Source organism: Cucumis melo, chromosome 8, assembly GCF_025177605.1.
Source record: "Cucumis melo cultivar AY chromosome 8, USDA_Cmelo_AY_1.0, whole genome shotgun sequence".
Lineage (NCBI taxonomy): Eukaryota > Viridiplantae > Streptophyta > Magnoliopsida > Cucurbitales > Cucurbitaceae > Cucumis > Cucumis melo.
In genome coordinates this window covers 26760593-26786805 of record NC_066864.1, presented here as the reverse complement: position 1 = coordinate 26786805, position 26213 = coordinate 26760593, and the positions used below count along the sequence as shown (strand labels likewise).

At 35.1% G+C, this 26213-nt stretch overlaps 1 protein-coding gene and 1 long non-coding RNA gene across 2 annotated transcripts; one reads left to right on the top strand and one right to left on the bottom strand.

Moving 5' to 3' along the window:
* The first annotated feature begins 8250 nt into the window (after nucleotides 1–8250).
* Nucleotides 8251–9464, top strand: LOC103501454 (transcription repressor OFP1). Its single transcript, XM_017047511.2, has one exon. It carries the CDS (start codon nucleotides 8358–8360, stop codon nucleotides 9351–9353), a length of 996 nt encoding a protein of 331 aa, XP_016903000.1. The 5' UTR covers nucleotides 8251–8357; the 3' UTR covers nucleotides 9354–9464.
* Nucleotides 9465–16967: 7503 nt separating this feature from the next.
* Nucleotides 16968–18106, bottom strand: LOC127150434 (uncharacterized). The gene is made up of 2 exons (XR_007822740.1): nucleotides 18035–18106; nucleotides 16968–17212 (listed from the first exon to the last, which is right to left on the bottom strand). It is a non-coding gene; the product is annotated as an uncharacterized LOC127150434 (long non-coding RNA).
* Between the last annotated feature and the right edge of the window lie 8107 nt (nucleotides 18107–26213).

The window sequence follows — 26213 nt, the reverse complement described above, 5'->3', positions numbered from 1 at the left end:
TGTGCATTTACTATATTGTATTTCAACCAGTTTGAAAAAGTGATCATGATTAGAAGATCATACATAAATTTAATCATAAAATTCGAATATAACGTGTTAAATCATTCACAAGAATCAATAAATAGAAATGACAACATACAGAAATAAAGACATGTTTGAAAAACCCTAAAAATGTCAAAAACATTAAAAAGAAATATTATGAGAAAATTAGATTGTATTAAAGGTTGTGGGGAAAATAGAACAATCTTAGATGGAGAAATTAAAAGAAGAAACAAATGGTTGAATAGTAGCGATAAGAAACATTTCAAACACATCAACTTAGGAAATAGAATAGTCTAATCAATCATCCTCAAAGTGAGAATTTTATCTTGAATCGTACAAACTTTGGTAAAGAAAAATCATAGCCAAATACTTCAAGTCATAAATACAACATGAACAAAACTAAAACCTTGGAAATGAAATAATACAATGAAAGAGTAGAAGAATAAAAAAGGACAAACATTGCCAATTGACTTAAGTGAAGAGAGACATAATATTCTATAATGATGACAAGGTGGAACTATAGGAGAGAAAGAGAGAAAATTTTCTCTTTTGCAATTTAAGTTATTCAATTCGACAATGTTAATTTAGAAAATACAAAGATGATCAATGTTTAAAACATAATCTAAACAGACTTGATACAAGTTGTGCTTTTATATGGATCTAAATATAGTTTACAAAAATATATGAGTTGAGATACAAATTATACAATTAATTAAGGGTTCATAAAACCAATAGATAATACAACTACTAATTTTTTTTTCTTTTTCTAAAAAAACCAATATTTAATGTCACTAATTGATACGAATCTGAAGAGCAGACCAGAACATATACAAAAATTAATAAATTATATGGACCATATTTGTGTTATTTTTCTTAAATTTTTGGCTATTTTTTTAAAATTACATAAAAAAGTAGTTATTTGAAATAATTTATAGAGATTTTCCAAAAATATAACAAGCTGACAAAATATTTAAACAATTTCGAAAACGGAAAAAGTCGATACGCCTACAATGGAAAATATAAAAAATGTTCCGTCAACAAAGCGCCTAATATATTTAGTACAAGATTTGCTATTTTTTTCAATTCTATCGTTTAATTTGGTTAGACGATCCTTTAGATTTGGCTACGCGATCGTTTAAATCTAAACGATTATTTTTTCAAGATACTTTGGTACATGATCGTTTAGATTTGGCTAAGCTTTTAATTTTTTTTGTACACGATCGTTTAGATTTGACTATTCAATCTAAACTATTTTTTTCAAAATTTTTTATATAAACAACGTAAAAGATGAGGAAAATAAGAAAGACGATGGGAAGAAATTAGATTTGGTTACCAAAAGACGTAAAAAAAAAAAGAAATGAGAAAGACGATGGAAAGAAATCATACAAAAAAAAAAGAAGAAAGACGATAGAAAAAAATCGTACTGAAGTGAAGAAAGAAAGATAGAAGGTCAAATCTAAAATAAAAATGACTAAATATTTTAGTAATCTGCTATATTTATGAAAATTTTCCTAATTTCTAAAATGACTGAATGTTTTTAAAGTTTAGTTTTTAATACTTTTGATAATAGTAGATTTAATTTCTTATACATTTAGTAAATTTTAAAATTTGTTTTTTTTTTTTTTTTTTTTTTTTGTTATGGTTAGTTTGTATAAAAAATGAATGAAAGGATAATAAATAAAGTTGGATGGGAGTAGTTTTAAGAATTATTGAAAAGTTATGAATTAGAATTTGATATTTAAAAGAAAATGAAAAGAGAAATTAAATTTTATAACCTAAGGATGAGAAGGCTATAAATGCAAAAGACTTTTAAAGCCCATAATGGTCCAACCACTTGGAAAACTCTGGCTTGCTTCGGCTGTACCATGATGCTTCATGGGCCTCTCTTTCTTTACAGCATTTGGACCATCTTATGTGCTACCCTCCTACACCCATTTCATCTACGCCTCCTATCTAACATGTAACCATTATTATTAATTTCACTCTTTTTTTTTTTTTTTTTATATGTTTTTTTCAGTTTTCTTACACAAATGGAATACTCTCATTTTTTTTTTTATTAAATAGCAAAAATAAGAAGAACAACGACAAAAAACTATTTAGAGCTCTCTTTGCTCAAAGTCTAAGAGATTTGCTTACATGAGGTAATAGTTGTATCGTATGGTTTAAGCTAAAGATATTGTTTGACATCGATGTAAGACAATAATCGTACCTAAAAGTTTGAACCCTATGGAGACCACTCATAGCTAGATGAAGATTGTCGCTTTTAGGGTTTGTGAGCCACCTAGATATTTTGTTATGCTTAAGTTTAAGGCCATATATATGCAAGACACTTGTTTCATAATATTCTTATTTGATGGTGCATTAGGTTTAAGTGAGACATTAGTCATACCATAAAGTTTATGCTAGAGGATATATTATTTGGAGACACCACGTATGTGGATGGTTATTGCTTGAAGACTTATGCAAAGCTATATATAGTGTGTAGATAGCAAACAAGAATAATTATGTTATTTAGATCACACAACTAAGTCAAAAATAAACTACTACGTATAATTTCAAGCATGTATACATACACAAATCTTCATAAAAACTAATAAAAACATGTGTTCCATAATATACCTATTACTAAAGCTTTTATTGTCAATCCCTTTTGTAATATGCGTAAGACAAATATATCTCTCAAAGATAAATTTAATATCACTTAGCTATACCCTATTTCTAGAGTGTGTACTTCACAAACCCTATTAGTTTTTATCACATTACACATGACCATCCTAGAGAGAGAGAGAGGAAGAAAAACACAATTAATTAAATGAAGACATTAAGAATAATATTCACATTTTTGTGTATGCATATATAATAAATATTAGGAGGTTGAGAAGTTGGACACGTTAAGAGACTCATTACCCTAAACATTGATAGGGACCATTGGTGTAAGAGATTGTGTCCTTCAAATTTGTGGGGGCAAATGCCTTTGATTTTAAGGGTAAGAAAGAATGTCTCATCCAAACCCAAATTAAAACTCTCTGCTCTGCCAAAAAAAACTATCCAACTTGTTTTCATTTTTCCCTTGCTTACCCCTAACATTCACACATGTTTTTTCCTTCCTTTCAATTCACCTTTATGTACTATACACCTCCTTTTCTATCTTCAATTCAATTTCAAATACCCTACCTTCAATATGAAATCGGCATATAAAGAAAACGTGAAAACATAAACATTAAAGATTGACACAGGCATAGTTATATGAATAATTTGTTAGCTCTCTATCTGCAAAGAAAGAGAACTTATTTAAGTTTATTATTCGAGAGAAAAATCAAATAACTCATATTGTAGATGCACTAATAAGGTGTCTATATACAATACAAGTATTCTAAACCCTATAGCCAAAATTGTAAAGTAGTGTGATCATGTACTTTTGATCATTGAGAGAGCTAGAAAATAAGTTCTAGATATTCCAAACATTTATTATTGTATAATTATTGAACATATATTAATCTTATCTTTAATCTACTTTCTCTAACTTTATAGTCCCTAGGACGATCAATAGTTTAAGGCATATTTGAACAAACAACTTATATTATGTGTATTGATATACGTTAAGTACTTCAAATATCAATGTTTGTTGTATGATAAATCTAAAAGAAACGAACTATTGGAAACTTTGTCTATGTACTTTCTATCGAAAACATAGGATAAATAAATATGATTTTTCGGGAGTAAATAAACAAAAAACTGTTATTTATATGCAAATTTAACCCTTTTTTTTTTAGTTTTGTTTTTTTTTTTTTTTTTTTTTTTTGGGTTTTCTCATATGTCTAATAATGTGTGTAATAATGATATGAACTTTTCTTAGAATATAATTTTGGAAACGCTAGTGTAATCGAAATCAAAACTTTGTTGAAACGTAAAACTAAGAATACAACTTTATATATAAGCAGGTTTGAAATGAATGAACCATAATCATAATTTTACTTGAACAAAACTGAAAGTTTCAAGTGGAACCAAAGATAAGAATCATAAGAATATATTTTCTTCTTCCTAGCTTTCTACTTCATATAATATTTTTGTCTTGTCATTGGCTTTGTTTTGGCATTGAAGCATTATCCAAGTATGGGCTTGAGTTGTAATACAATGGGGACAAACTCTGAAGACCAAGACATTTCTTTTGTTTTTTCATTTTATATATTACTATTTATATACGAAGAGATAGGGAAAAAAATGGATGAGAAAACGAAAGCAAAATAAAGAGCTTAGAAAGAAGTGGGGACTCATTATTCTTCAAAATCCAACTAAACAAAAATATTTTTATTACTTTACTTTTCATTTTTCTATTTTTGTTAATGGGTTTCACCAAAATTTGAGTTTGGTTTTTGGTGAAACAAATTAAAGCATATTCAACCATCGTGGAAAAGAAAAAGTAATACATCAATTATCGCAATTGTTATTACAATAGTACTGAGTACTAAAGTAATTGAAAACATCCTTTTAAAAAACATATGTCTATTTTAATTTAATTCTCACAACTAACACTAAGAACTTAGTACAGTCATATTGATACAAATTCTTGATTTCTAATCACGAGTTTCGTTTTTTTTCTTTTTCTTTATTGTCTTTTATTACAATCCATCTATACATAGTTTAGAATTTTTCTTACTTTGAACTTGATGGTTGTGTTGTTTCTATATAAATTTGGGAAGAGATTAATAAAGGAAGCCTGCAAAATTCTCAATTGGGTTGAATGTAGTCAAAGGCAATGGAGGGTTAATAATGAAGAAATTTGAAATTTCAACAATTTTGGGAAACTTCCCAAATTCATATCCAATTCAATGTTGGTCAATTGAGGCCAAACTTTTCTTTCTAGAAAATCTTCCCAATATCATATGAAAACTTAATAGTACAAGACTTTCAAATATCTAGGAAATAGTTTATGAAATGTGATTTCAAAATATATGGATATTTTTGAAAATTTTTATAAAATAGACAATTCAAAAAATAAACTTAAATTAATAAATAAATAAATTTTTATTTTTAAATTAGTAAACCGAATCCATACAAATGTGAAAATAGGTAATTTAATATCATACCAAAATCTAATTTTATACAAAATTTTAAATAAGTAAATTATAATCATTTTAAATGAAAAATAAGTTTAACTTTTGTCGAATAAAACTAAATAATTACCAACCTAAAATTTTAACTTAATTTTATAATTATTTTAAATTAAAAATGAGTGAAAATTAAATATCCTTGTTATTAAAATTTTCAAAAGATTCAAAACCGTAAAGTAATTTATTTAAATATTTTAACTAATTCATAGTTGATATCATTAGAATTTACAAAAGGAATGAAAGAAAAATCTCTTGAATGAAAACACCTTAGACACTTACGTACCATTAGTGTTTTTCGTTCCAAGCCCCGATGTAACCCCAATATATCTAATATTAATTGCTAGACTTTAGAAACATGTACATCAACTAAAAATTATTTAGTTAGTAGCAATTGAACATACTAATTTAACAATTCAAATTGAACCCTAAGTTCTTGAACTAAAAAATAATTAAACCCAAAAGTTCTAAAAATGGCCTTTAAATTAATTATGAGGTTGTTATAATTGTACTATCAAATTAATAAAATTGTTAGCCAACTAAACCTAGCTAACCACTTTTAAAACTATAACAATATAGGGTGTTTTATTTGTTACAATTTCTCAACTTAAGAGATAATTACTCAAATTAAAAGGTCAAATCATACATTCCAACCATTTCTAGAGTAATAGGTAGTTTTTTCTTTTCTTAATATCCAAGTTTATGGTGCATACATCAATTAATCGAGATCACACATAATCTAAGCGAGAGTGATCCATAGAAATAATAGTTAGATAAATATAACATCGATGGTAATGTAAGGGAGTGAGTCTCATATTCTTCATTTAGGTTATAGATTCAATCAAAATTTGATTACTAATTTCACCCATATTATTAAAAAGCATTAAGACTCATTATATATTAATAAATCTACCAATATACATATATATATATATATATATATATATATAAAGCTTTTGTTGGGGGAAGTATGGCATGTTAGCCACGTAGAAGGGTTCTTCAAGGAGAGAGAGAGAGAGAGAGAAGAATGATCGAAGGAATCAAACTATGGAAGCTTTCTATTAAACTCAAAATTAACCCAAAGTCTATGAAGTTAATTCCGTAGTAATTCACAATGTATCTCACCGTTTGGAGGTTTAAATTATCTCTACTGCCCTATTATACTTTTAAAAATAGTTGTTAATCAAATAAAATACTTTTAAAAAGTTTTAATTAAGAATTTAAATATTTATTAAAGAAAAAAGAATATGATAACAAAGAGAAAACAACCCATATATTTAAGAAATATATAACTAAAAATGAAAACTATCATTACATGAGGTTTTATTTATTTATAGTATGATATGAAAGGTCTTAGCTTTAGTTATATATTTCTAAAATGAACTTAGTTACTATTAACAAGTTGCTAACCTAATAATATGCATTTCGATTTTAGAAAATATTTTGAGTCAAATGCAAGTAACAAAAATAATTTGGTCCAATTTTGAAAACATATTTTAGATAAAAGAATTTAATATGTTCCCTTTTATCAAAAGAAATATATTTTGTAAGTTGAAATAGTGTCTAAGATTCTGTCTTCTTAAAAAACAATATTGGGTCTAATCATGTAGTTTCTTCATCATATAGAAAAAACAAATCGAATGTAATTTTAAAATTTTTTATTAAATATAAAATCTATATCTACTATTTTCAAATATAACAAAAACGTCTATCTACAATGGACTGGGATATATCAAAATAGACTATTATATGTCTATTGTCTACTATCATAGTAGATGTAGATATCATGATGCAAACAAACATAATTAATAGTTTATCTTGTCTATTGATATGAAACCTTTGAGAAATTGGAATTAAGAACCTTTTTGGGATGAGAATTCCTAATTCTCAATTACTAAAACCCTTAAATAAAAATAAATTCAACCCTAAAAATTGGGTTAGACGCAGATTGCTTTAAAATCGAATATCTTAGATAATAACAAATTCTTCATCCAAGATTTGAATACTACTCCACAAGATAAAGATGATCAGACTTATTTGAATGTTCTAACATTGTAATTTAAAACATGAATTGCAAATTGAAGACTCTGTGGCTAAACTTGAATCAAGCACAAATGCCAAATTTGATTCATCGTCAATAACTCATTAAAACAACGTAACCTAATAGCAAAACTTAAATATCCTCTTAATAAAACCTTAATTCATTATAAAAAAAAAGACTAAATTAACCCTACTTAAATGTCATCAAAAAAGATAAAAGTCGAAAAATACTTAAATTACATCACAATTATTAAATAAAATATAATTAAGAAATTGATATTTGGTTAGTTTATATCATGGATGATGCTGTATTAGAGATAGATATAGATGATGATAATTTTTAATATTTATAAATAGTGTTTAAAGTTTTTTTTGGTTTGAAATAATAAAGAGTAGAGCATAAAAGTAAAAGTAAAAAATTGGGAAAATAAAAGGTGAGCAATTATGAAATATAAGGTTTTAAAAGATGGATGCATCTCTGTTTGAGATAGAAATGATGACCCTTTTACCTTTCGATTTTGTAATTTAACCCCAAAAGGAGAACCGTTTTTTCTCTCTTTGTCTCCTCTCTCCTTTTATTACTAAAACCAAATTACTCCCTAAAATCATTAAAAGTAACCCCTCAATCTCTATATTTTTGTTTCCAATCATGATTTTATTTTATACTTTTAATTTCGTAACAATTTTATTTCTTATAAATCGGTACAAAATTTTTATTAGTTTTTATGCCAATGAACTAAATGGTTATTGGTTACATATTGTAGAAGAATTAAATTATTAGAAATCTAAAGTAATAAAAGAACTAAACAACTCCTCCATTTCCTAACCATTTTAAAAGAGATGAAAAAAAGGTTTTTTTTTTCTTTTTTTTTTGATGAAAATAAAAAATATAAATATATACATAAAAGAAAAGAAATAATAAAAATGAAAAAAAAAAAAGGAATGCCACGTGGACCCCACGGTTTTGCCTTTATCCCCACTTTTTCTTCAAAGGGTGGGGCCCTTTCTCTCGCCCCCACAGTTCTAAAACCTTTCTTTTATCTCTCCCACCGCCGACTCTGCAACTCACACCTAAAAACACACACACACACAGAGAGAGAGAGAGAAAGAGAGAGAGTGCGTGTGTGTGACATTATCAATATTCTTTCATACACCAAACATTTTCCGATGAGAAATCACAAGTTCCGTTTCTCCGACATGATACCCAACGCCTGGTTTTACAAACTCAAAGAAATTGGCGGCGCCTCCAGACCAAAATCTTTCCGTTCCAACAAAAACCCTCACCACCCACCTCCACCTCCCCCGCCCTCCAAACACAAACAACCACCCCCTCCTCCTCCCCACTCTCGTTCCAGAAAATCTTACTATTTCACTAGACAACTCGAATCCAACGATGCCTACTTCGTCAATTCCCCTCCACCGTCGCCTCCGCTTCTACCGGTACCAATCCCCCCGAGAAAGTCAACAAAACAACTCAAACCAGGAAGAAAACAAACGAGTTCCCGGTCCTCCGCCAAGCTCCTCAGCTCCTCCTCCGTCGGCTGCAGCTGCCACACAACGGCGGAATCTATCTGGACAAAATCCGATTCTCCTCCAGAATTCTCCACCTCACCCTCCGACACCTCCCCTGATTTCCGAACTGACAAAATCCTCACTGCCGAAGCATCCAAACACTTCGAGCACGACATCGTAATCGACGTATCGTCGAATTACTCCAACAATGCCGTCATCGGCGCCTTTGACGAACTGGAACTCCCGCCGATCATCACGAAACAGAGGAAGAAAACAGAGACAAAACAGAGAACGACGACGACAACGACGGCAGGAACAAAGAAAGTTGCGGGGAATTCCCCGGGCGTACGGCTGCGGATTCACTCCCCGAAAATTGGGTACCGGAAAATGGGAGGGAGGAAAAGCGTTTCGTCACGGCGGAGCTTGTCGGAGAGTTTAGCGATAATGAAATCATCGTACGATCCACAAAAGGACTTCAGAGAATCAATGGTGGAGATGATTGTTGAGAATAACATTAGGGGTTCGAAAGAATTGGAAGATCTTCTTGCATGTTATCTGTGTTTGAACGCCGATGAATATCATGATCTTATTATCAAAGTTTTTAAGCAGATCTGGTTTGATCTTACGCAACCTTCTCCTCCACCTCTTTGATTTTCTTTCGTCTTTTCTCTTTCTTTCTCCCCCATTTTGTAATTCTCTTTTGTACAGTTCTTCTTCTCTAATTTCTAAACATAATCTTAATAAAATTTTTACTTTCATTCACTTTTTAGTTTTTGTTCTGTGAATTAATTGATTGGAGTTTTTGTTTTGTTTGGGTAAAGAACAGAGAGATTTGCTGTGTTTTACTTCAACTTGTCTCAATTTGTTTTGATAGTTTGTAGCCATTCTGTTTTTCTTTCTTTCTTTCTTTCTTTTCTTTTCTTTTCTTTTCTTTTCTTTTCTTTTAAAAAATAAAATTTATGATTGTTAATTATGATTTTTATATTTATTAAGAAATATTGAATTTAAAGTCATAATCATGTTTTCGAAAATTATTTAAGACTTAGTAGAATTTAGTTTAATTTGGTTGGTAAAACACTTTCCTTTCTAAGTGTTGATAACTTAGAAACTTTTTGTGATAATTTGAGATTTTATCTAATCCTTAAAACTAAATTTTAATCTTCCAAGTTATAAGGATGGATTTTTAATTTCACATTTTACTTAAAATTGTAGTAAAAATCGAACTCCATAACAAAATATACCAATATAATTTATATTTTATAAGCTTATATATATATATATATATATATGAAATAGTTATTAGAGGAAACTACATTTCTCCACTTTTGTTGAACCTAAAAAAAAAGAGGGAAAAAAAATACACTTTTAGTCTTTAAATTTTGTATATATTTTTTGTTGAATAAACATAACGGATAACAATAATAGGAATAATAATTTAGGATATAGCAATATTTAACAACAAAAAAATGATTAAACAAAGTCTATCTTATGGTCTTTATTGATGATAGATCGTTATATTTCCAATTTTTTTAAATGTTGTTATAAATTATAATACTTTGAATTTAATTGCTATATTTGAAATTATACCTTTTTTATTTGGCTTTTAGATTTCAAAATATTATACCTTTGGTTCTTAACTTTCGAGGATCATTTCAATTTACTTCTTGAGTTTCAAAATGTTACAATTTTACCTTTGTTGTGAAATTTAGTAACTAAAGCCCCATTTGATAACCATTTCATTTTTGTTTTAGTAAATTAAACCTATTTGCTCTCTATGCTTTACAATATTTTCATTTTCTTTTGCCATATACAATGATTGAATTCTTAGCGGAATTCTAAAACTTTTTGAAAGATATATTTTTTAGTTATAAAATTTTGGCTTAGTTTTTTAAATAATGCTGTAAAATAAGATAGATAATAAAGAAAGAAAGTTGGAGAGGAAATGAGCGTATGTAGAATTAATTATTGACAAAAGAACAAAACATTTAGTAAATGACACATAAATTGAAGATAAATAAAAAAAATTAAAATTAAAAAATGTAACAATTTAAAAAACACATAAATGAAATGAAAACAAAAGAAATGATATAGAAAAGCACTTGGGAAGGAAAAGGAGAGGGAAGAGTAGAAAAAGAAAGATGAAGAAAATTATGAGGAATGCTAAAAGCGAAAGGAATTAATTTTATATATTTTATAATAATATTGTTGTGAGAAAAAGAAAAGGAAGAAGAAGAAGAAGAAGAAGAAGACATCCCTAAAGACAAGAGAAGATGAGGTTTTGAAGGCTATATTTCTCCAGGCAATACATTCACCTTTAACATTCAAGAAAATGACTTCTTCAATTCCATTCCCTTCTCAAACATTATTCTATCTTTTTTATTTTATATTATATATATACCATTTTTTTTCTCTTACTTTCTAACTTCTTTTGTTTTAATTCTATAGTTTATACTTTTAAAACTTATGTCTTAATCCTTTTTAACAAGAAAATACTTCAAAATTCACTTTAATATTATTATTATTATTATTTATTTATTTATTTATTTATTTTAGAATTCAAAATTTCACTACCACATTTTTACTTCATCACCACTATCATTAGAGTTGTATCTTGTTGGAATGTTTAAATATTTTTTCTGTCCAAAATTAGTAGATCCATTGAAGATTCTAATTCATTTATTAGCATAAATAGGGTAGGAGTTAGGAACTACAAACATGGTAGTTTTTAATTGAACTATGTTCAATTTGACTTCTTTTCATTAATTGGTGATTCAAAATTTTATATCCATATTTATTGTGTATTGTATACTATATATATATAGTTGACTATATTTATTTTTTAAAGTTATGCAAGAGAGAAGTTATGTTAGTAGAGAAATGGTCTCACGTATATATATTATTGATCTAAAAATTCTTATTTGGAGCCAATGTAAGGCGTTGGTCCTTTTTTCTTCCCTCAAATATATAGTCATTTTATTTGTCCACCTCCCCCACTTCAATGTCTTTTTTGCTTTGCTCTTACATCTAAGCTTAGCTTTCTTTTTTTGAAGCACACCACCACCCGTAACCAGAGACTAATTTAACCCATGACAATATTAATCAAGCTTTACCACCTTTCTTCATCCATCTACATTCAACACACACACACATATATATATATATGATGGGAGTCTAGAGATATTACATCTCTAATACCTTTTTCAAGGATAACATACCATTCACATATATAATCTTGTTTTTAAATGATATCTCAAAAAATTACTCCATTCTAATGGACATGTTATCCCTCTTATGTACTCTTGATCTATTTTCTCTTTCCTAGCCAATCTCACACTTTGATCGTGTTTTTCAACACATAATTAAGTATATTGTTATGTAATCTAATTTTCATGATTGTATATTTAATTTTATAGCATGGTTGTAAATAGTTGTTAATTGCCACTCATTTAACTTCTTTGCAATGCACAATATTGGAGATGGAGGATTGAAAATCCAATTGATCGAATATCTCTTAATAATATATCAAGGTGTAATATGTTTATTAGATAAACATTCTTAAAACATTTTTCTTATAAAATATCTACATATTCTTTGTATATATAAATATCAACACAATTTCATTATCTCTCCTATTAATTTCTATTCATTATGTGTTTTAAAGTCACAATACATGAAAGTATGCATTATATATTACTAAATGTTGATGTGATACGTTAGATTGGATAAATTCCGCAAAATATAATTAATTAGATGTAGGAAATAGGTTGATAAATTTATAACATGTAATTAAGCAAAAAAAAAAAAAAAAAAAAAAAAAAAAATATATATATATATATATATATATATATATATATATATATATATATATATATATATATATATGAATAAAAGTTATGAAATGATTTCACCTACCTAACTTAAACATTCTTCATATAGCTTAATTAATAGTATCTAGTTAATTAAATTCTTATTGCGATATGATGCTAAATCATCTTCTATTATTAGTCTAGTTTATTCAACGTTATATACCAATATTTAAATTATCAACCATATTTTAAAGGGAGAACATTCGATTTTCAACAAAAATTATTAACCCCAAGTAACTTATCAACTAATTACATTTAAACTTACTAAATATTTTAAAAAACATCACAGGATACTCTAAACAAACATAATATAATCAATAATCATATGGACACATTATGTGATTAGAAACTGAACTAATAATGTAATGATAAGAGAAACAAAAAGGAATGGGAAAAGAAGATGAGAAGAAAGAAAGGAAAGGGGTTGGCATTTGGGAAATTCAGAAAGAAAAAGAAAAAAAAAAAAAAAAAAAAAAAAACAAGAAAAGGACTGTTTAGAAATAAAGTAAAAGTTGAATTGATTTTTTCAAAACTTACCCCTTCCACTTCCAACATTTTTTCAAAAAAGATTTCTTCTATGTACAAATTTAATATATCACTTTTTTTTTTATAGCTATTAATAAATAATTAAATAAAAACGTTGTGGACTTTTTTGTTATATACTTCTCTTTTTCCCCTTTTTATGCTAACTTTAAAAAGATATTCCCTATTTTGATATTCAACCCCCATTTACTTTTTAGTTTTTTCTACAAAACTCATAACAACCTTTAACTTCTTTTTTATTTTCTAGAATAATAAGTTAGAATGGTTTTGGTGTTGTTAGGATGTAATCATTTTATTTTATATATTTTTTTTTATACCTTTTAATATTCAAAATTCATTTTTTTTATTTTGTTGTTAATTTTTATTCTTCTAAATATTAGAATTGCAAAATTTGAACGATTGATATTTTAACCATTAACATATGTTATATGTCAATTGAGTATATTTGATAGGTTTTAACTCTTTGCAACTAAATGAATACCAAACTACAAAAAGACATGAAGGGTAAGCATGATACGCAAGATAGGATGAAATAATTATAGATTTAAAAGACACTTTTGAGCAATTATTTTAAAGTAAATCTCTTATTTTGTTGGTTTGTGTTTGCAATATTAGCATGCTTTTCTATATATATAAAAATAATTTGAATAATGACATAAGAACTAGGGATAGTTGTACCTTCAAACTGTTGCCATTTTTACATCAAACGTAGGGTTTAAAATTTGAAAATTTTATCACTAATTGAATTGACTTTTCTCTATCTCCTGAACTCCCAACATGTTGAGACACTATATCGTCGGAATATATCTGTTTTTTCAAAAGAAAACTTCTCTATATACGAAATAAATTTAAAAAAATAAATAAAATAAAAAATCAGGGACTAATTAGCTATGATCTAAAAATTTAAACCTATAATTTCACTGCCTGTTTTACTAAAAACAATATTTTTAGTTTTTATATTTGGTATTTTAACCATTTGACTTTCATGATTGGGAGAGATTATTCAAATTATATGAGAAAATAGTTATAAAAAATGGTAATCATTAATTGTTTAAAAAAATTTACATGATTTTTTTTCTTATTTTTTTTTAAAAAAGAAAAGTTTAAGCATTATGTTAGGTAGCATGCTTAGGAGATCTACTGAGATTTGGTTGGATTGAACAAAATTAGTGTACTTATGTTAGGATATTTGTGTTAGAACAAAATTATGTAAAGGGAATAATTAAGTTGAAGGAACATATATATAATTGAAGCTCAACACACTTTTTTATTTAGTTTATTTTTAATTAATTTGTATACATATATAATAAAAGAAAATGTTGTTTCTAGATCTAACGTCATATTTATGTTCAAAGACCTTTTTCTATGTTATGTTGGCCATACCCAACTAATTTCATCCTACTTTTAAACCCCTTAGGTAATGTTTCCTTTATATATATATAATTTCTTGCTTCCCCTTATTATTTCCATTTAAAAAATATATCTTTTTCTGATTCTTTTTTCTTTTTTTATCAATAAAAAACAGCACAAATGTTGCATAATCATTTCTTCTTTTCAAAAAATTTAAAATTACAACATAAACATAATACATGAACTTTGTTATTTAAATATAAAACATATATTAAAGTATTATTGTTTTAAATAGTTGAATATGCATTTTAGAAGTAAAAAATTGAATTTTTGTTTTTGATTATTTTTTACCATGGGTGTTTGTTTTCTAAGAAATGCTTAGGAAAGATATGTTTGTGGTCATATTCTAAAAGCAAAAATATGTTTTTACAAATTACTTTAATTAATGCAGTTTCAAAACTTCACTTAATTTTTAAAAAGTTATCGATAGAAAGAAGATAAAAAAAAAAAAAAAAAAAGTAATAAAATTTAGATATAGAAAAAATATTACTAAAATGAATTAAAAAAATTTAATTGTAATGCAGAAACGTAAATGATTAAAAAATGTGTTAGTTTCTTTACAAACAAAAGAACAAATAAATAAATAAAGAACCAGAGACAAAAATCCAAGTAAACAAACATTATAATCTAATTTTAATTAAGAAGATAATGGGATGAGATCAACTATAGTTTTTCTTCATTATAATCTAATTTTAATTAAGAAGATAATGGGACGAGATAAACCATAGTTTTTCTTCCTCAATGATTTGCATTATTAATTATAATAAGTATTGAATTAAATTAAAGAGCAAATAGGTATAGCCATTGAATGAAAAGAAAGCACCTTGGGATGGTGTTGTCTCTTTCAAAGACAAAAAAAAGAAGTTCAATCAATCTCAATAGTGAACACAAATGGGAATGTGTGTGGAAAAGCTTACTTTAAAAATGGAAACTGTTGAATTTTGTTCCCAAAGTTAAATAACAATATTTATAAAAATGATAAAAACCCTAGATTTGTGGTAATATACTTCACTATATTTGGTCAACAGTCCTCCTCTCACTGTTTTTCATTGACTTTTTTTACTTCAATTTATTGCCTCTATTGGGACATATTTGATTGCTCCAACTTCAACTTCTATCATTATATACTTTCTTTTTTAATTTTTAAAATAAAAATTTGTCCATTTTAATAACTATCTAACAACTGTGGAGAAATGAATGATTGATAGTTCATTTTTCATCTTTACGTTTATTAAACGTAAAAAAGAAAAAATAGATATATATTGTAACTCAGGATAAATTATCCAATTTAAGTATGAAAGTCATTTTAGATTCCAATCTACCCACTCAATCACTCTACATTGTTGAATTAAAAACAAAATTTATATAGATTTGAAGTGATTATAATAATAATAAAAAAAGTATATATAGTTTAGTTTAATCTTTATTTGAAGTGGTTATTGTTTGAAGTGTTGAAGGTTTCTTAGGATCAAACATATCATTTTTGTGAATAGTTAATCTTTTGTTTGACCTTTTACCTCGAATTTATAACCTAATCTTTACCTCATTATCTTCTATAAAACACATTAACACCTCGGGTTGATAATCTTTGTTTGATCTTTCACCTAACTATTGACTTCAATGTCAAATCATAAAATCTTTTTTTTTTTTTGAACACTTTTAAAAATTACCATTTTCAAAGAGTTCTTGTAATAAACTTATTAACTATTGTTTTTTTTTATATAATTTTTATAATTAAAAAAGGGAGATAAGTGTAAGAATAAATAATTGAATTTTAATTTTAATAATTGGAGATGAAAATCAAAATATCATCTTTTGTATGGAATGATCTTATCCACGCTAAACTATGTTTCAATTGATGATTAAATTAAAACGACATTGAAGGTTGTTTCAAGATAAGGTCCAAAATCTATAGGGAGGTTAAAGCCAGAGAAGACGTAGCAACAAATTAATTCCAAAAGAGAAATGCCAACATCTTATATACCAATCTAGAAATAATCTAGTCAAACTCGAACTAACACTCTACAACCCCTCAAGCATTAAAAACATGTTGTCACATACTTTACATGCAATCAAAGGAAGAGTGTCAGAAAAAATGACCTATAAATAGTTTCGCTTGACCACCTTAATGGGGAGATCAATAAGTAATCTTGAAAGAAGAGTATTGATCTCACTTCTTTTAGGTCCAACTAAATTATACACTTGTACTAATTTAGACATTAAAGTATGATATATTTTCCACACACGTGTGAAAGTCTTTTATACATGTTAGTTTGTAGAGCAACTTAATTAAGACCAAACTAGGAAAAAGTTTGACTATTAACACCATTATTATTGGCTAAATATATTATTTAAGACCTCTAATGTAACGACCCGACTCTTTATGCTGAATCGAAGTGGTTACTAAATCTAGGATCAGTGTTTAAGTCATAAAATCTGGTGTAAATAAATGCAAAGAAATCTAGCAAATTTATTTATGAAAGATAGTTAAAGTAACATGTAGAAATACGAGTTAAGTTTAAAATCCCTAAGCGGGCCCTATCTACATAAAGATGGTAAATAATGAAAGTACTCGAACTCAAGTGCGAAAATCTGAAATAAAGATAAGCGGAAGCGGTAGTCCCTATGGCCCTTCACGGTCTCACTTCGAGTCGCTCGCCAGTTTGCCCTTGCCCTTACCTCGTCCTCTACCTGAAAACATAAAATGAAGAGAATGAGTATAAAAATACTCAGTAAGGGACCCACTACTAGTCCCACTAGGTGCCTGTTAACATTCCTATCGAGTCCTGAAACTAGTACCCAATCTCTGGCACGCTCCCGAACACGTGCAACATGCGCCCCGTAGGGACATAACTCTGGTCTTCGGTGTCCAGGGGACACTTAGGACCGTCGGGATGCGAGGACCCCGTCGAGTCGCTCGAGTCATATCTATAGTCATGCTGGACTGGCGCCCCGTCGAGCCTAACAGTCCTAAATAGGTGGTGATCCCGAAGGACACCCATGCAGGTACGACTCAGATAGGAGAAGTTAACAGATACCCCAATCCCAACATACATATGCATACGTCATCAAATTATCATCAGAAAATAACCACCATCTCATCCCCCACTGCAGCTATCATCAAACAGTCACTAATAGTTCTCATTATACAGTCACCTACGTCATAAGTCCATCAGTCTTATCATACAGTCACATACATCATAAGCCCATCAGTCTTATCATACAGTCACATACATCATAAGTCCATCAGTCCTATCATACAGTCACATACATCATAAGTCCATCAATCTTACCATACAGTCACATACATCATAAGTCCATCAGTCTTATCATACAGTCACATATGGTTCGAGGGTTCTCATTACTATAATATTATGCCGAAGTATGGCCATGTCATTCGTCAGATCATGATAAAATATTATCATACATCGTAAGCCCAACCATCATCGTATGTCACTGAAGGAACATGCAACATCAAATTCTCACATGGGGCTAGTAGTAGAAATCTCTTACCTCGAGATGTTGCTAGATGAGTTCCTACTGAGGAAGTCCTAAGCTGCAGCAGCTATTTGGTCCAATTTGCTTCTTGAGGAAAGTAATTAAATTAATTAAATTTCCAAATTAACTCATTTAATTACTGGGCAGGCTAGGGAATTTGGAAATTACCAAAATTTTGGTGGAAGGAGCCAAAACAGGCTTGGCGGCTCGACTGGAAGAAGACAGGACCGGCTCGGCTTGGCGTAGGCGCGGCTCGGCTCGGTACAGGGACTTCGCGTGCGGCTCGGCTTGCTACAGGGAGGGGGCGCGGCTCGGCTACGCGGAACGCACGGCGCGGCGCGGCTGCACGCGGGGAGAGCTGGGCACGTGTGGCGCGGACGCGGGTTTCGGTTTCGGGCGCGCGGGCGGTTCCGGGTTCGGACGCGCGGGTGGTGGTTCCGGGTTCGGTTTCGTCCGTCGGCTGGAGGCAGGCGCGTTCGCGGCTTCGGTGCGGCTCGGGTGTAGGCGCGTTCGCGGCTCCGATTTGCAGACGCGTTCGGCTGGCGACGCGGCTTCGACGTGGAGATGGATCTCGGCTTCGGGACGCGACGAGTTTCGGCTGATCTGCCTCGGATCGAAGCGGCGCGAGGGGTGGCTTCGGCTTCCAGTCGTCTTGCAGACGCGTGAATGGACGGCTTCGACGCGGCTTCGGCGTGCGAGGAAGCTTGGACGAATTCTGGCGCGGCTGTGCGTGTGGCGTGGGTAGGCGGCTAGGGTTTCGCGACGGCGGCGGCGGCGGTGGCTCGCGGCGGCGGCGGCGGCGCGGCTAGGGTTTTCTTCTCTCCCTCTTCTCTTTTCTTTTCCTTTTCTTTTCCTTTTCTTTTCCTTTTCTTTTCCTATTTATAAAATGATTTCCCTCTTTTCTCTTCTTTGATTAATTCCAAGTTTCACCCTTCTCTCTCTAAAATTTCACCCAATTTCTCAACAAATCCCTCCTTTCCCTCAACTTTTAAATACGTATAAAAATCTTAAATACCAAGATAATTTCATTTGGAGTTTACTTAATACTTTAAAAAAGAAAAATCCAAATCTTAATGATATAAGTTCCATTATTTAATTATAAATAAATAAATAAAATAAAATAAAAAAAAATACTAAGAAAAATGGATACAAGATCATTGGGGCGTTACATACTTCCCCCCTTAGAAAGCTTTCGTCCTCGAAAGCTCTAATCCTCGAACATTTCTGGGTACTGGGCCTTTATGTCCTCTTCTCTCTCCCACGTGGCCTCTTCAACTCCATGGTTCTGCCAGAGGACTTTGACTAGTGGAATATCTCGACTACGAAGCTTCTTGACCTCTCTTGCCAAGATCTCGACAGGCTGCTCCTCGTAGCTCAAGTTCTCACTGACCTGTAGGGGCTCGAAGTCCACGATGTGCGTCGGGTCTGCGACATACCTCCTCAACATGGAGACATGGAATACGTCATGCACTGCTGAGAGGGATGGGGGCAAGGCCAAACGATAAGCCACAGGGCCAATCCGTTCCAGTATCTCAAATGGCCCCACGAAACGTGGACTCAACTTCCCCTTCTTCTCGAACCTCAGAACGCCCTTCATCGGTGCTACCTTCAAAAAGACCATATCTCCCACTTCAAACTCGAGGTCCTTACGTCGTACATCAGCGTAACTCTTCTGTCTGCTCTGTGCGGTCAGCATACGAGCTCGGATCTTCTGTATGGCTGCATTGGTAGTCTGCACTAACTCGGGGCCTAGCATCCTCTGCTCTCCAACCTCGCCCCAGCAGACAGGGGATCTACAGCACTTGCCATACAGAGCCTCAAACGGAGCCATACCAATGGTAGCCTGGTAACTGTTATTATAGGCGAACTCCATTAGATGCAGGTGGGAGTCCCAACTTCCTGAAAACTCTAGCACACAGGCCCGCAGCATATCCTCCAAAATCTGGTTCAGTCTCTCTGTCTGACCATCAGTCTGAGGGTGGAATGCCGTGCTGAAGTCCAGCCTCGTACCTAATGCAAGTTGGAGCCCTTGCCAAAATTTCGAAGTGAAACGGGCATCCCTGTCTGAAACGATGGATACTGGTACTCCGTGCAGTCTTACTATTTCCGTCATGTATAACTGCCCCCACTTGCTGGCAGTGTACGTGGATTTCCCTGGCACGAAGTGGGCTGTCTTCGTGAGTCTGTCGACCACAACCCAGATCACCGTGTAGCCCTTCATGGTCTTGGGCAGTCCCGTGATAAAGTCCATCGACACACTCTCCCACTTCCACCCTGGCACACTCAAGGGTTGCAACAACCCTGCTGGATGCTGCCTAGGTGCCTTCACCTGCTGGCACACCAAGCACCTACTGACGAACTCTGCTACATCCCTCTTCATGCCCCTCCACCAATAGACACTCCTTAAGTCCTGGTACATCTTCGTACTCCCAGGGTGCATGGTAAACGGGGAACTGTGAGCCTCAGTCAAAAGCTCTGTCTTAACTGCGCTGTCTTCCGGCACACACAGGCGTCCCTCAAACATAAGGCCATCATCAGAGGATATAGAGAACTCTTCACCTTGCTCCGTCTCTACCATACGACGTTTCTCTGCCAAGTAAGGATCACTCAGCTGAGCAGCAATGATCTTTTGCCTCAAGGTTGGCTGAACTGTCAACTGAGCCAACTGTGCGGCAACCTCACCTACTGAGACTGCAATCTCGGCTCTCTCCAAATCCCTGAGTAAGGGGGTCTGCTTCGTGATTAGCGCTGCTGAATGTGCAACCTTCCTACTCAGCGCGTCAGCCACTACATTTGCTTTACCTGGATGGTACAGGATCTCGCAGTCGTAGTCCTTCACCAACTCGAGCCACCTCCTCTGCCTCATGTTCAACTCCTTCTGAGTGAAGAAATACTTCAGGCTCTTGTGGTCGGTGTAAATCTGAATCTTCTCACCGTACAGATAGTGCCTCCATATCTTCAGTGCAAAGACTACAGCTGCCAACTCCAAGTCGTGGGTAGGGTAGTTCCGCTCATGATTCTTCAACTGGCGTGAGGCATACGCAACTACCTTACCTTGCTGCATCAGGACACCTCCCAGTCCTTTCTTAGAGGCATCACTATAGATCACAAAACTTCCCGACCCATCAGGCACTGTCAGGACTGGTGCCGTCACTAGCTTCTGCTTAAGCTCTTGGAAACTACTCTCACATGCTGGGCTCCAGACAAAAGGGGTTCCCTTCCTGGTCAACTGGGTCAATGGGCTGGCTATGCGTGAGAAGTCTTCTACAAACCTCCTGTAGTATCCTGCCAGACCCAGAAAACTGCGAATCTCACTGACTGTAGACGGTCGAGGCCAGTTGGTCACCGCTTCGACCTTAGCTGGGTCCACCGAGACTCCCTCACTGGAAACCACGTGCCCTAAAAATGTCACCTTCTTTAACCAGAACTCACACTTGGAGAACTTGGCGTATAGCTTATGAGCTCGAAGGGTCTCCAAGACTTGGTGCAAGTGCTCTTCGTGTTCGGCCTCAGTCTTGGAATAGATCAAGATATCGTCAATGAAGACTATGACGAATTGGTCTAGAAAGTCCTTAAACACCCTGTTCATCAAATCCATGAACACTGCAGGGGCATTAGTTAAACCAAAGGACATCACTATGAATTCGTAGTGTCCGTACCTCGAACGAAAGGCCGTCTTGGGAATATCACCGTCCCTAATCCTCAACTGGTGATAGCCTGATCGCAGGTCGATCTTGGAAAAGACGGTGGCCCCCTGCAACTGGTCGAACAGGTCCTCGATTCTGGGTAAGGGGTAGCGGTTCTTAACTGTCACCTTGTTCAATTCTCGGTAGTCAATGCAAAGGCGCATCGACCCATCCTTCTTCTTCACGAACAACACTGGGGCTCCCCAAGGTGATACACTGGGCCGGATAAAGCCCTTGTCCAACAGCTCCTGTAACTGGACTTTCAACTCCTTTAACTCGGCTGGGGCCATTCTGTAAGGAGCTCTAGAGATAGGGGCGGTGCCGGGCTCTAACTCAATGGCGAAGTCTACCTCCCTGGGAGGCGGAAGTCCTGGGAGTTCGTCGGGGAAAACGTCAGGGTACTCCCTTACTACTGGTTCGGAAGATAGGGAAACTTCTGGTTCTGCCATATCTACTACGTTCGCCAAGATACCCCAAGTACCCTGGCTAAGTAGCTTACTCGCCTTCATTGCTGAGATGGCCTTGGGTATACCTACCATGCCTGCTCCTCTAAACTTAAACTTATCCCCGGAAGGAGGGTTAAAGACTACTTCCTTATTAAAACAGTCTATGGTTGCATGGTTAGTTGACAACCAATCCATGCCTAAAATTACATCGAAATCTTGCATATCTAGCACCAGTAAAGTTACATTCAAGGTATGGTTTGCTATTTCTACCCAACATGCCCTTATTTTTTCCTTAGACAAAAGGACCTCTCCAGAAGGAGTAGAGACAGACAAGGCACTACCCAACGGTTCTACTTCTAAACCCGCATGCTTGACAAAAATAGAGGATATAAATGAATGCGATGACCCCGAGTCAAATAGTACCAAAGCATAATGCCCCAAGATTGGGAGCGTACTTGTCACCACCGTACTAGCTCGCTCGGCCTCCTGCCGTTTCGTGGCAAAGACTCTCCCTTGCTGGGGAGCAGAAGGCTGACGTGGCGTCGTCTCTAAGGGTTTCCGAGGACACGCATCAGCGGTGTGCCCCGGCTGCCTGCACCTGAAGCAGACTCCACTCCCAGCTAAACATTGTCCTCCATGGACCTTCCCACAGGTAGTACAAGTGGGTAGCTCTCTCAAAGTTCTCCCAGCTGCTGCCAGCTCCCGACGGTGTCTCTGGAAGACACCTCCTGACCTCGGAGTCCGCTGTGGTATTACGTCGGGCTGCGCCTCCGCCTTCCTCTTCTGTCCCGAGGCTGACCCTGTGCCGACAACCTTAGATTGATCAGCTCTCTCATGCAGGCTCAGATCCAGTGCTATGCGTAGAGCATCCGCATGAGTGGTTGGTCGAAGGGCTCGTACAAAACCCTGGAGGTCTAACCTGAGGCCATTAACAAATCTCTCAGTCCTGGCGGCCTCATCCCTTACCACATCAGGGGCAAAACGGGACAACAGGTCGAACTCGGCATCATACTGTTCCACGCTCAGTTTGCCTTGCTCCAAGTTTAGGAACTCTTGGAGCTTGGCGTGCTTCACGTTGGCAGAGAAGAACTTAGCATAAAAGCTCTCCCTGAATTGCTCCCACGTGATCTTGCTGGCATCTCCTCCCAGCGCCCTCTCAGCAGTCTCCCACCAGGCAGTCCCCCTATCCTCCAAACAGAAAGCTGCACACTGCACCTTCTGGTCTTCTGGGCACTTCATGTACCTGAAGATCGTCTCTATGGATGTCAACCACAGCTGGGCTCTAAAGGGGTTGTCCAAGGATCCGTCGAAAGTCTTCGGGTTGTACTTCCTAAAATCCCTCAAGTGCTTGGCCTCAGCTGACAGTTGTACTGGCACCGGCTGAGCTTCCACCGGGGCTGGAGGGATGACGGGCTGGTCCTGAACAGGGGCTGGAGGGACTACAGGCTGGTCCTGAACAGGGGCGGCCTGGTTCTGCTGAGCAGCGAGGAACGGCGCTAGAGCAGCTTGCAGCATGGCCTGGTAACGCTGCTCCATTGCGGCGAGATCCGCCTGAGTGACCGGTGCATTAGGGTTGACTGGTACGTCGGGGTTGACTGGCGGCGCGGCAGGTTGCTCCGCCGGTTGGCCACGACCGGCTCCTCTGCCTCCCCTGCCACCTCCTCGACGTGCACCTCTACGTGGCGGCATTCTTCCTAAAATTCACCCACAAATTTTTCACCACTAGAGCTCAATATTCTCTCTCTAAGTCTAATCTAATCAGGCAACATTATAATCTTAATATTTGTAAAGCTTTAGGCATACCTGGCGAGTGACGAAGGACCGTATAGCCATAGGGTGAGGTAAAATCAAAACAAAATGACTTACATCATAAGTCAGTCTACAGGACCTAAAACACTGCGCTCTGATACCAACTGTAACGACCCGACTCTTTATGCTGAATCGAAGTGGTTACTAAATCTAGGATCAGTGTTTAAGTCATAAAATCTGGTGTAAATAAATGCAAAGAAATCTAGCAAATTTATTTATGAAAGATAGTTAAAGTAACATGTAGAAATACGAGTTAAGTTTAAAATCCCTAAGCGGGCCCTATCTACATAAAGATGGTAAATAATGAAAGTACTCGAACTCAAGTGCGAAAATCTGAAATAAAGATAAGCGGAAGCGGTAGTCCCTATGGCCCTTCACGGTCTCACTTCGAGTCGCTCGCCAGTTTGCCCTTGCCCTTACCTCGTCCTCTACCTGAAAACATAAAATGAAGAGAATGAGTATAAAAATACTCAGTAAGGGACCCACTACTAGTCCCACTAGGTGCCTGTTAACATTCCTATCGAGTCCTGAAACTAGTACCCAATCTCTGGCACGCTCCCGAACACGTGCAACATGCGCCCCGTAGGGACATAACTCTGGTCTTCGGTGTCCAGGGGACACTTAGGACCGTCGGGATGCGAGGACCCCGTCGAGTCGCTCGAGTCATATCTATAGTCATGCTGGACTGGCGCCCCGTCGAGCCTAACAGTCCTAAATAGGTGGTGATCCCGAAGGACACCCATGCAGGTACGACTCAGATAGGAGAAGTTAACAGATACCCCAATCCCAACATACATATGCATACGTCATCAAATTATCATCAGAAAATAACCACCATCTCATCCCCCACTGCAGCTATCATCAAACAGTCACTAATAGTTCTCATTATACAGTCACCTACGTCATAAGTCCATCAGTCTTATCATACAGTCACATACATCATAAGCCCATCAGTCTTATCATACAGTCACATACATCATAAGTCCATCAGTCCTATCATACAGTCACATACATCATAAGTCCATCAATCTTACCATACAGTCACATACATCATAAGTCCATCAGTCTTATCATACAGTCACATATGGTTCGAGGGTTCTCATTACTATAATATTATGCCGAAGTATGGCCATGTCATTCGTCAGATCATGATAAAATATTATCATACATCGTAAGCCCAACCATCATCGTATGTCACTGAAGGAACATGCAACATCAAATTCTCACATGGGGCTAGTAGTAGAAATCTCTTACCTCGAGATGTTGCTAGATGAGTTCCTACTGAGGAAGTCCTAAGCTGCAGCAGCTATTTGGTCCAATTTGCTTCTTGAGGAAAGTAATTAAATTAATTAAATTTCCAAATTAACTCATTTAATTACTGGGCAGGCTAGGGAATTTGGAAATTACCAAAATTTTGGTGGAAGGAGCCAAAACAGGCTTGGCGGCTCGACTGGAAGAAGACAGGACCGGCTCGGCTTGGCGTAGGCGCGGCTCGGCTCGGTACAGGGACTTCGCGTGCGGCTCGGCTTGCTACAGGGAGGGGGCGCGGCTCGGCTACGCGGAACGCACGGCGCGGCGCGGCTGCACGCGGGGAGAGCTGGGCACGTGTGGCGCGGACGCGGGTTTCGGTTTCGGGCGCGCGGGCGGTTCCGGGTTCGGACGCGCGGGTGGTGGTTCCGGGTTCGGTTTCGTCCGTCGGCTGGAGGCAGGCGCGTTCGCGGCTTCGGTGCGGCTCGGGTGTAGGCGCGTTCGCGGCTCCGATTTGCAGACGCGTTCGGCTGGCGACGCGGCTTCGACGTGGAGATGGATCTCGGCTTCGGGACGCGACGAGTTTCGGCTGATCTGCCTCGGATCGAAGCGGCGCGAGGGGTGGCTTCGGCTTCCAGTCGTCTTGCAGACGCGTGAATGGACGGCTTCGACGCGGCTTCGGCGTGCGAGGAAGCTTGGACGAATTCTGGCGCGGCTGTGCGTGTGGCGTGGGTAGGCGGCTAGGGTTTCGCGACGGCGGCGGCGGCGGTGGCTCGCGGCGGCGGCGGCGGCGCGGCTAGGGTTTTCTTCTCTCCCTCTTCTCTTTTCTTTTCCTTTTCTTTTCCTTTTCCTTTCCTTTTCTTTTCCTATTTATAAAATGATTTCCCTCTTTTCTCTTCTTTGATTAATTCCAAGTTTCACCCTTCTCTCTCTAAAATTTCACCCAATTTCTCAACAAATCCCTCCTTTCCCTCAACTTTTAAATACGTATAAAAATCTTAAATA

Coding starts and splice junctions, on each gene's coding strand:
- LOC103501454 (XM_017047511.2), top strand. CDS start 8,358: ATGAGAAATCACAAGTTCCGTTTCTCCGACATGATACCCAACGCCTGG.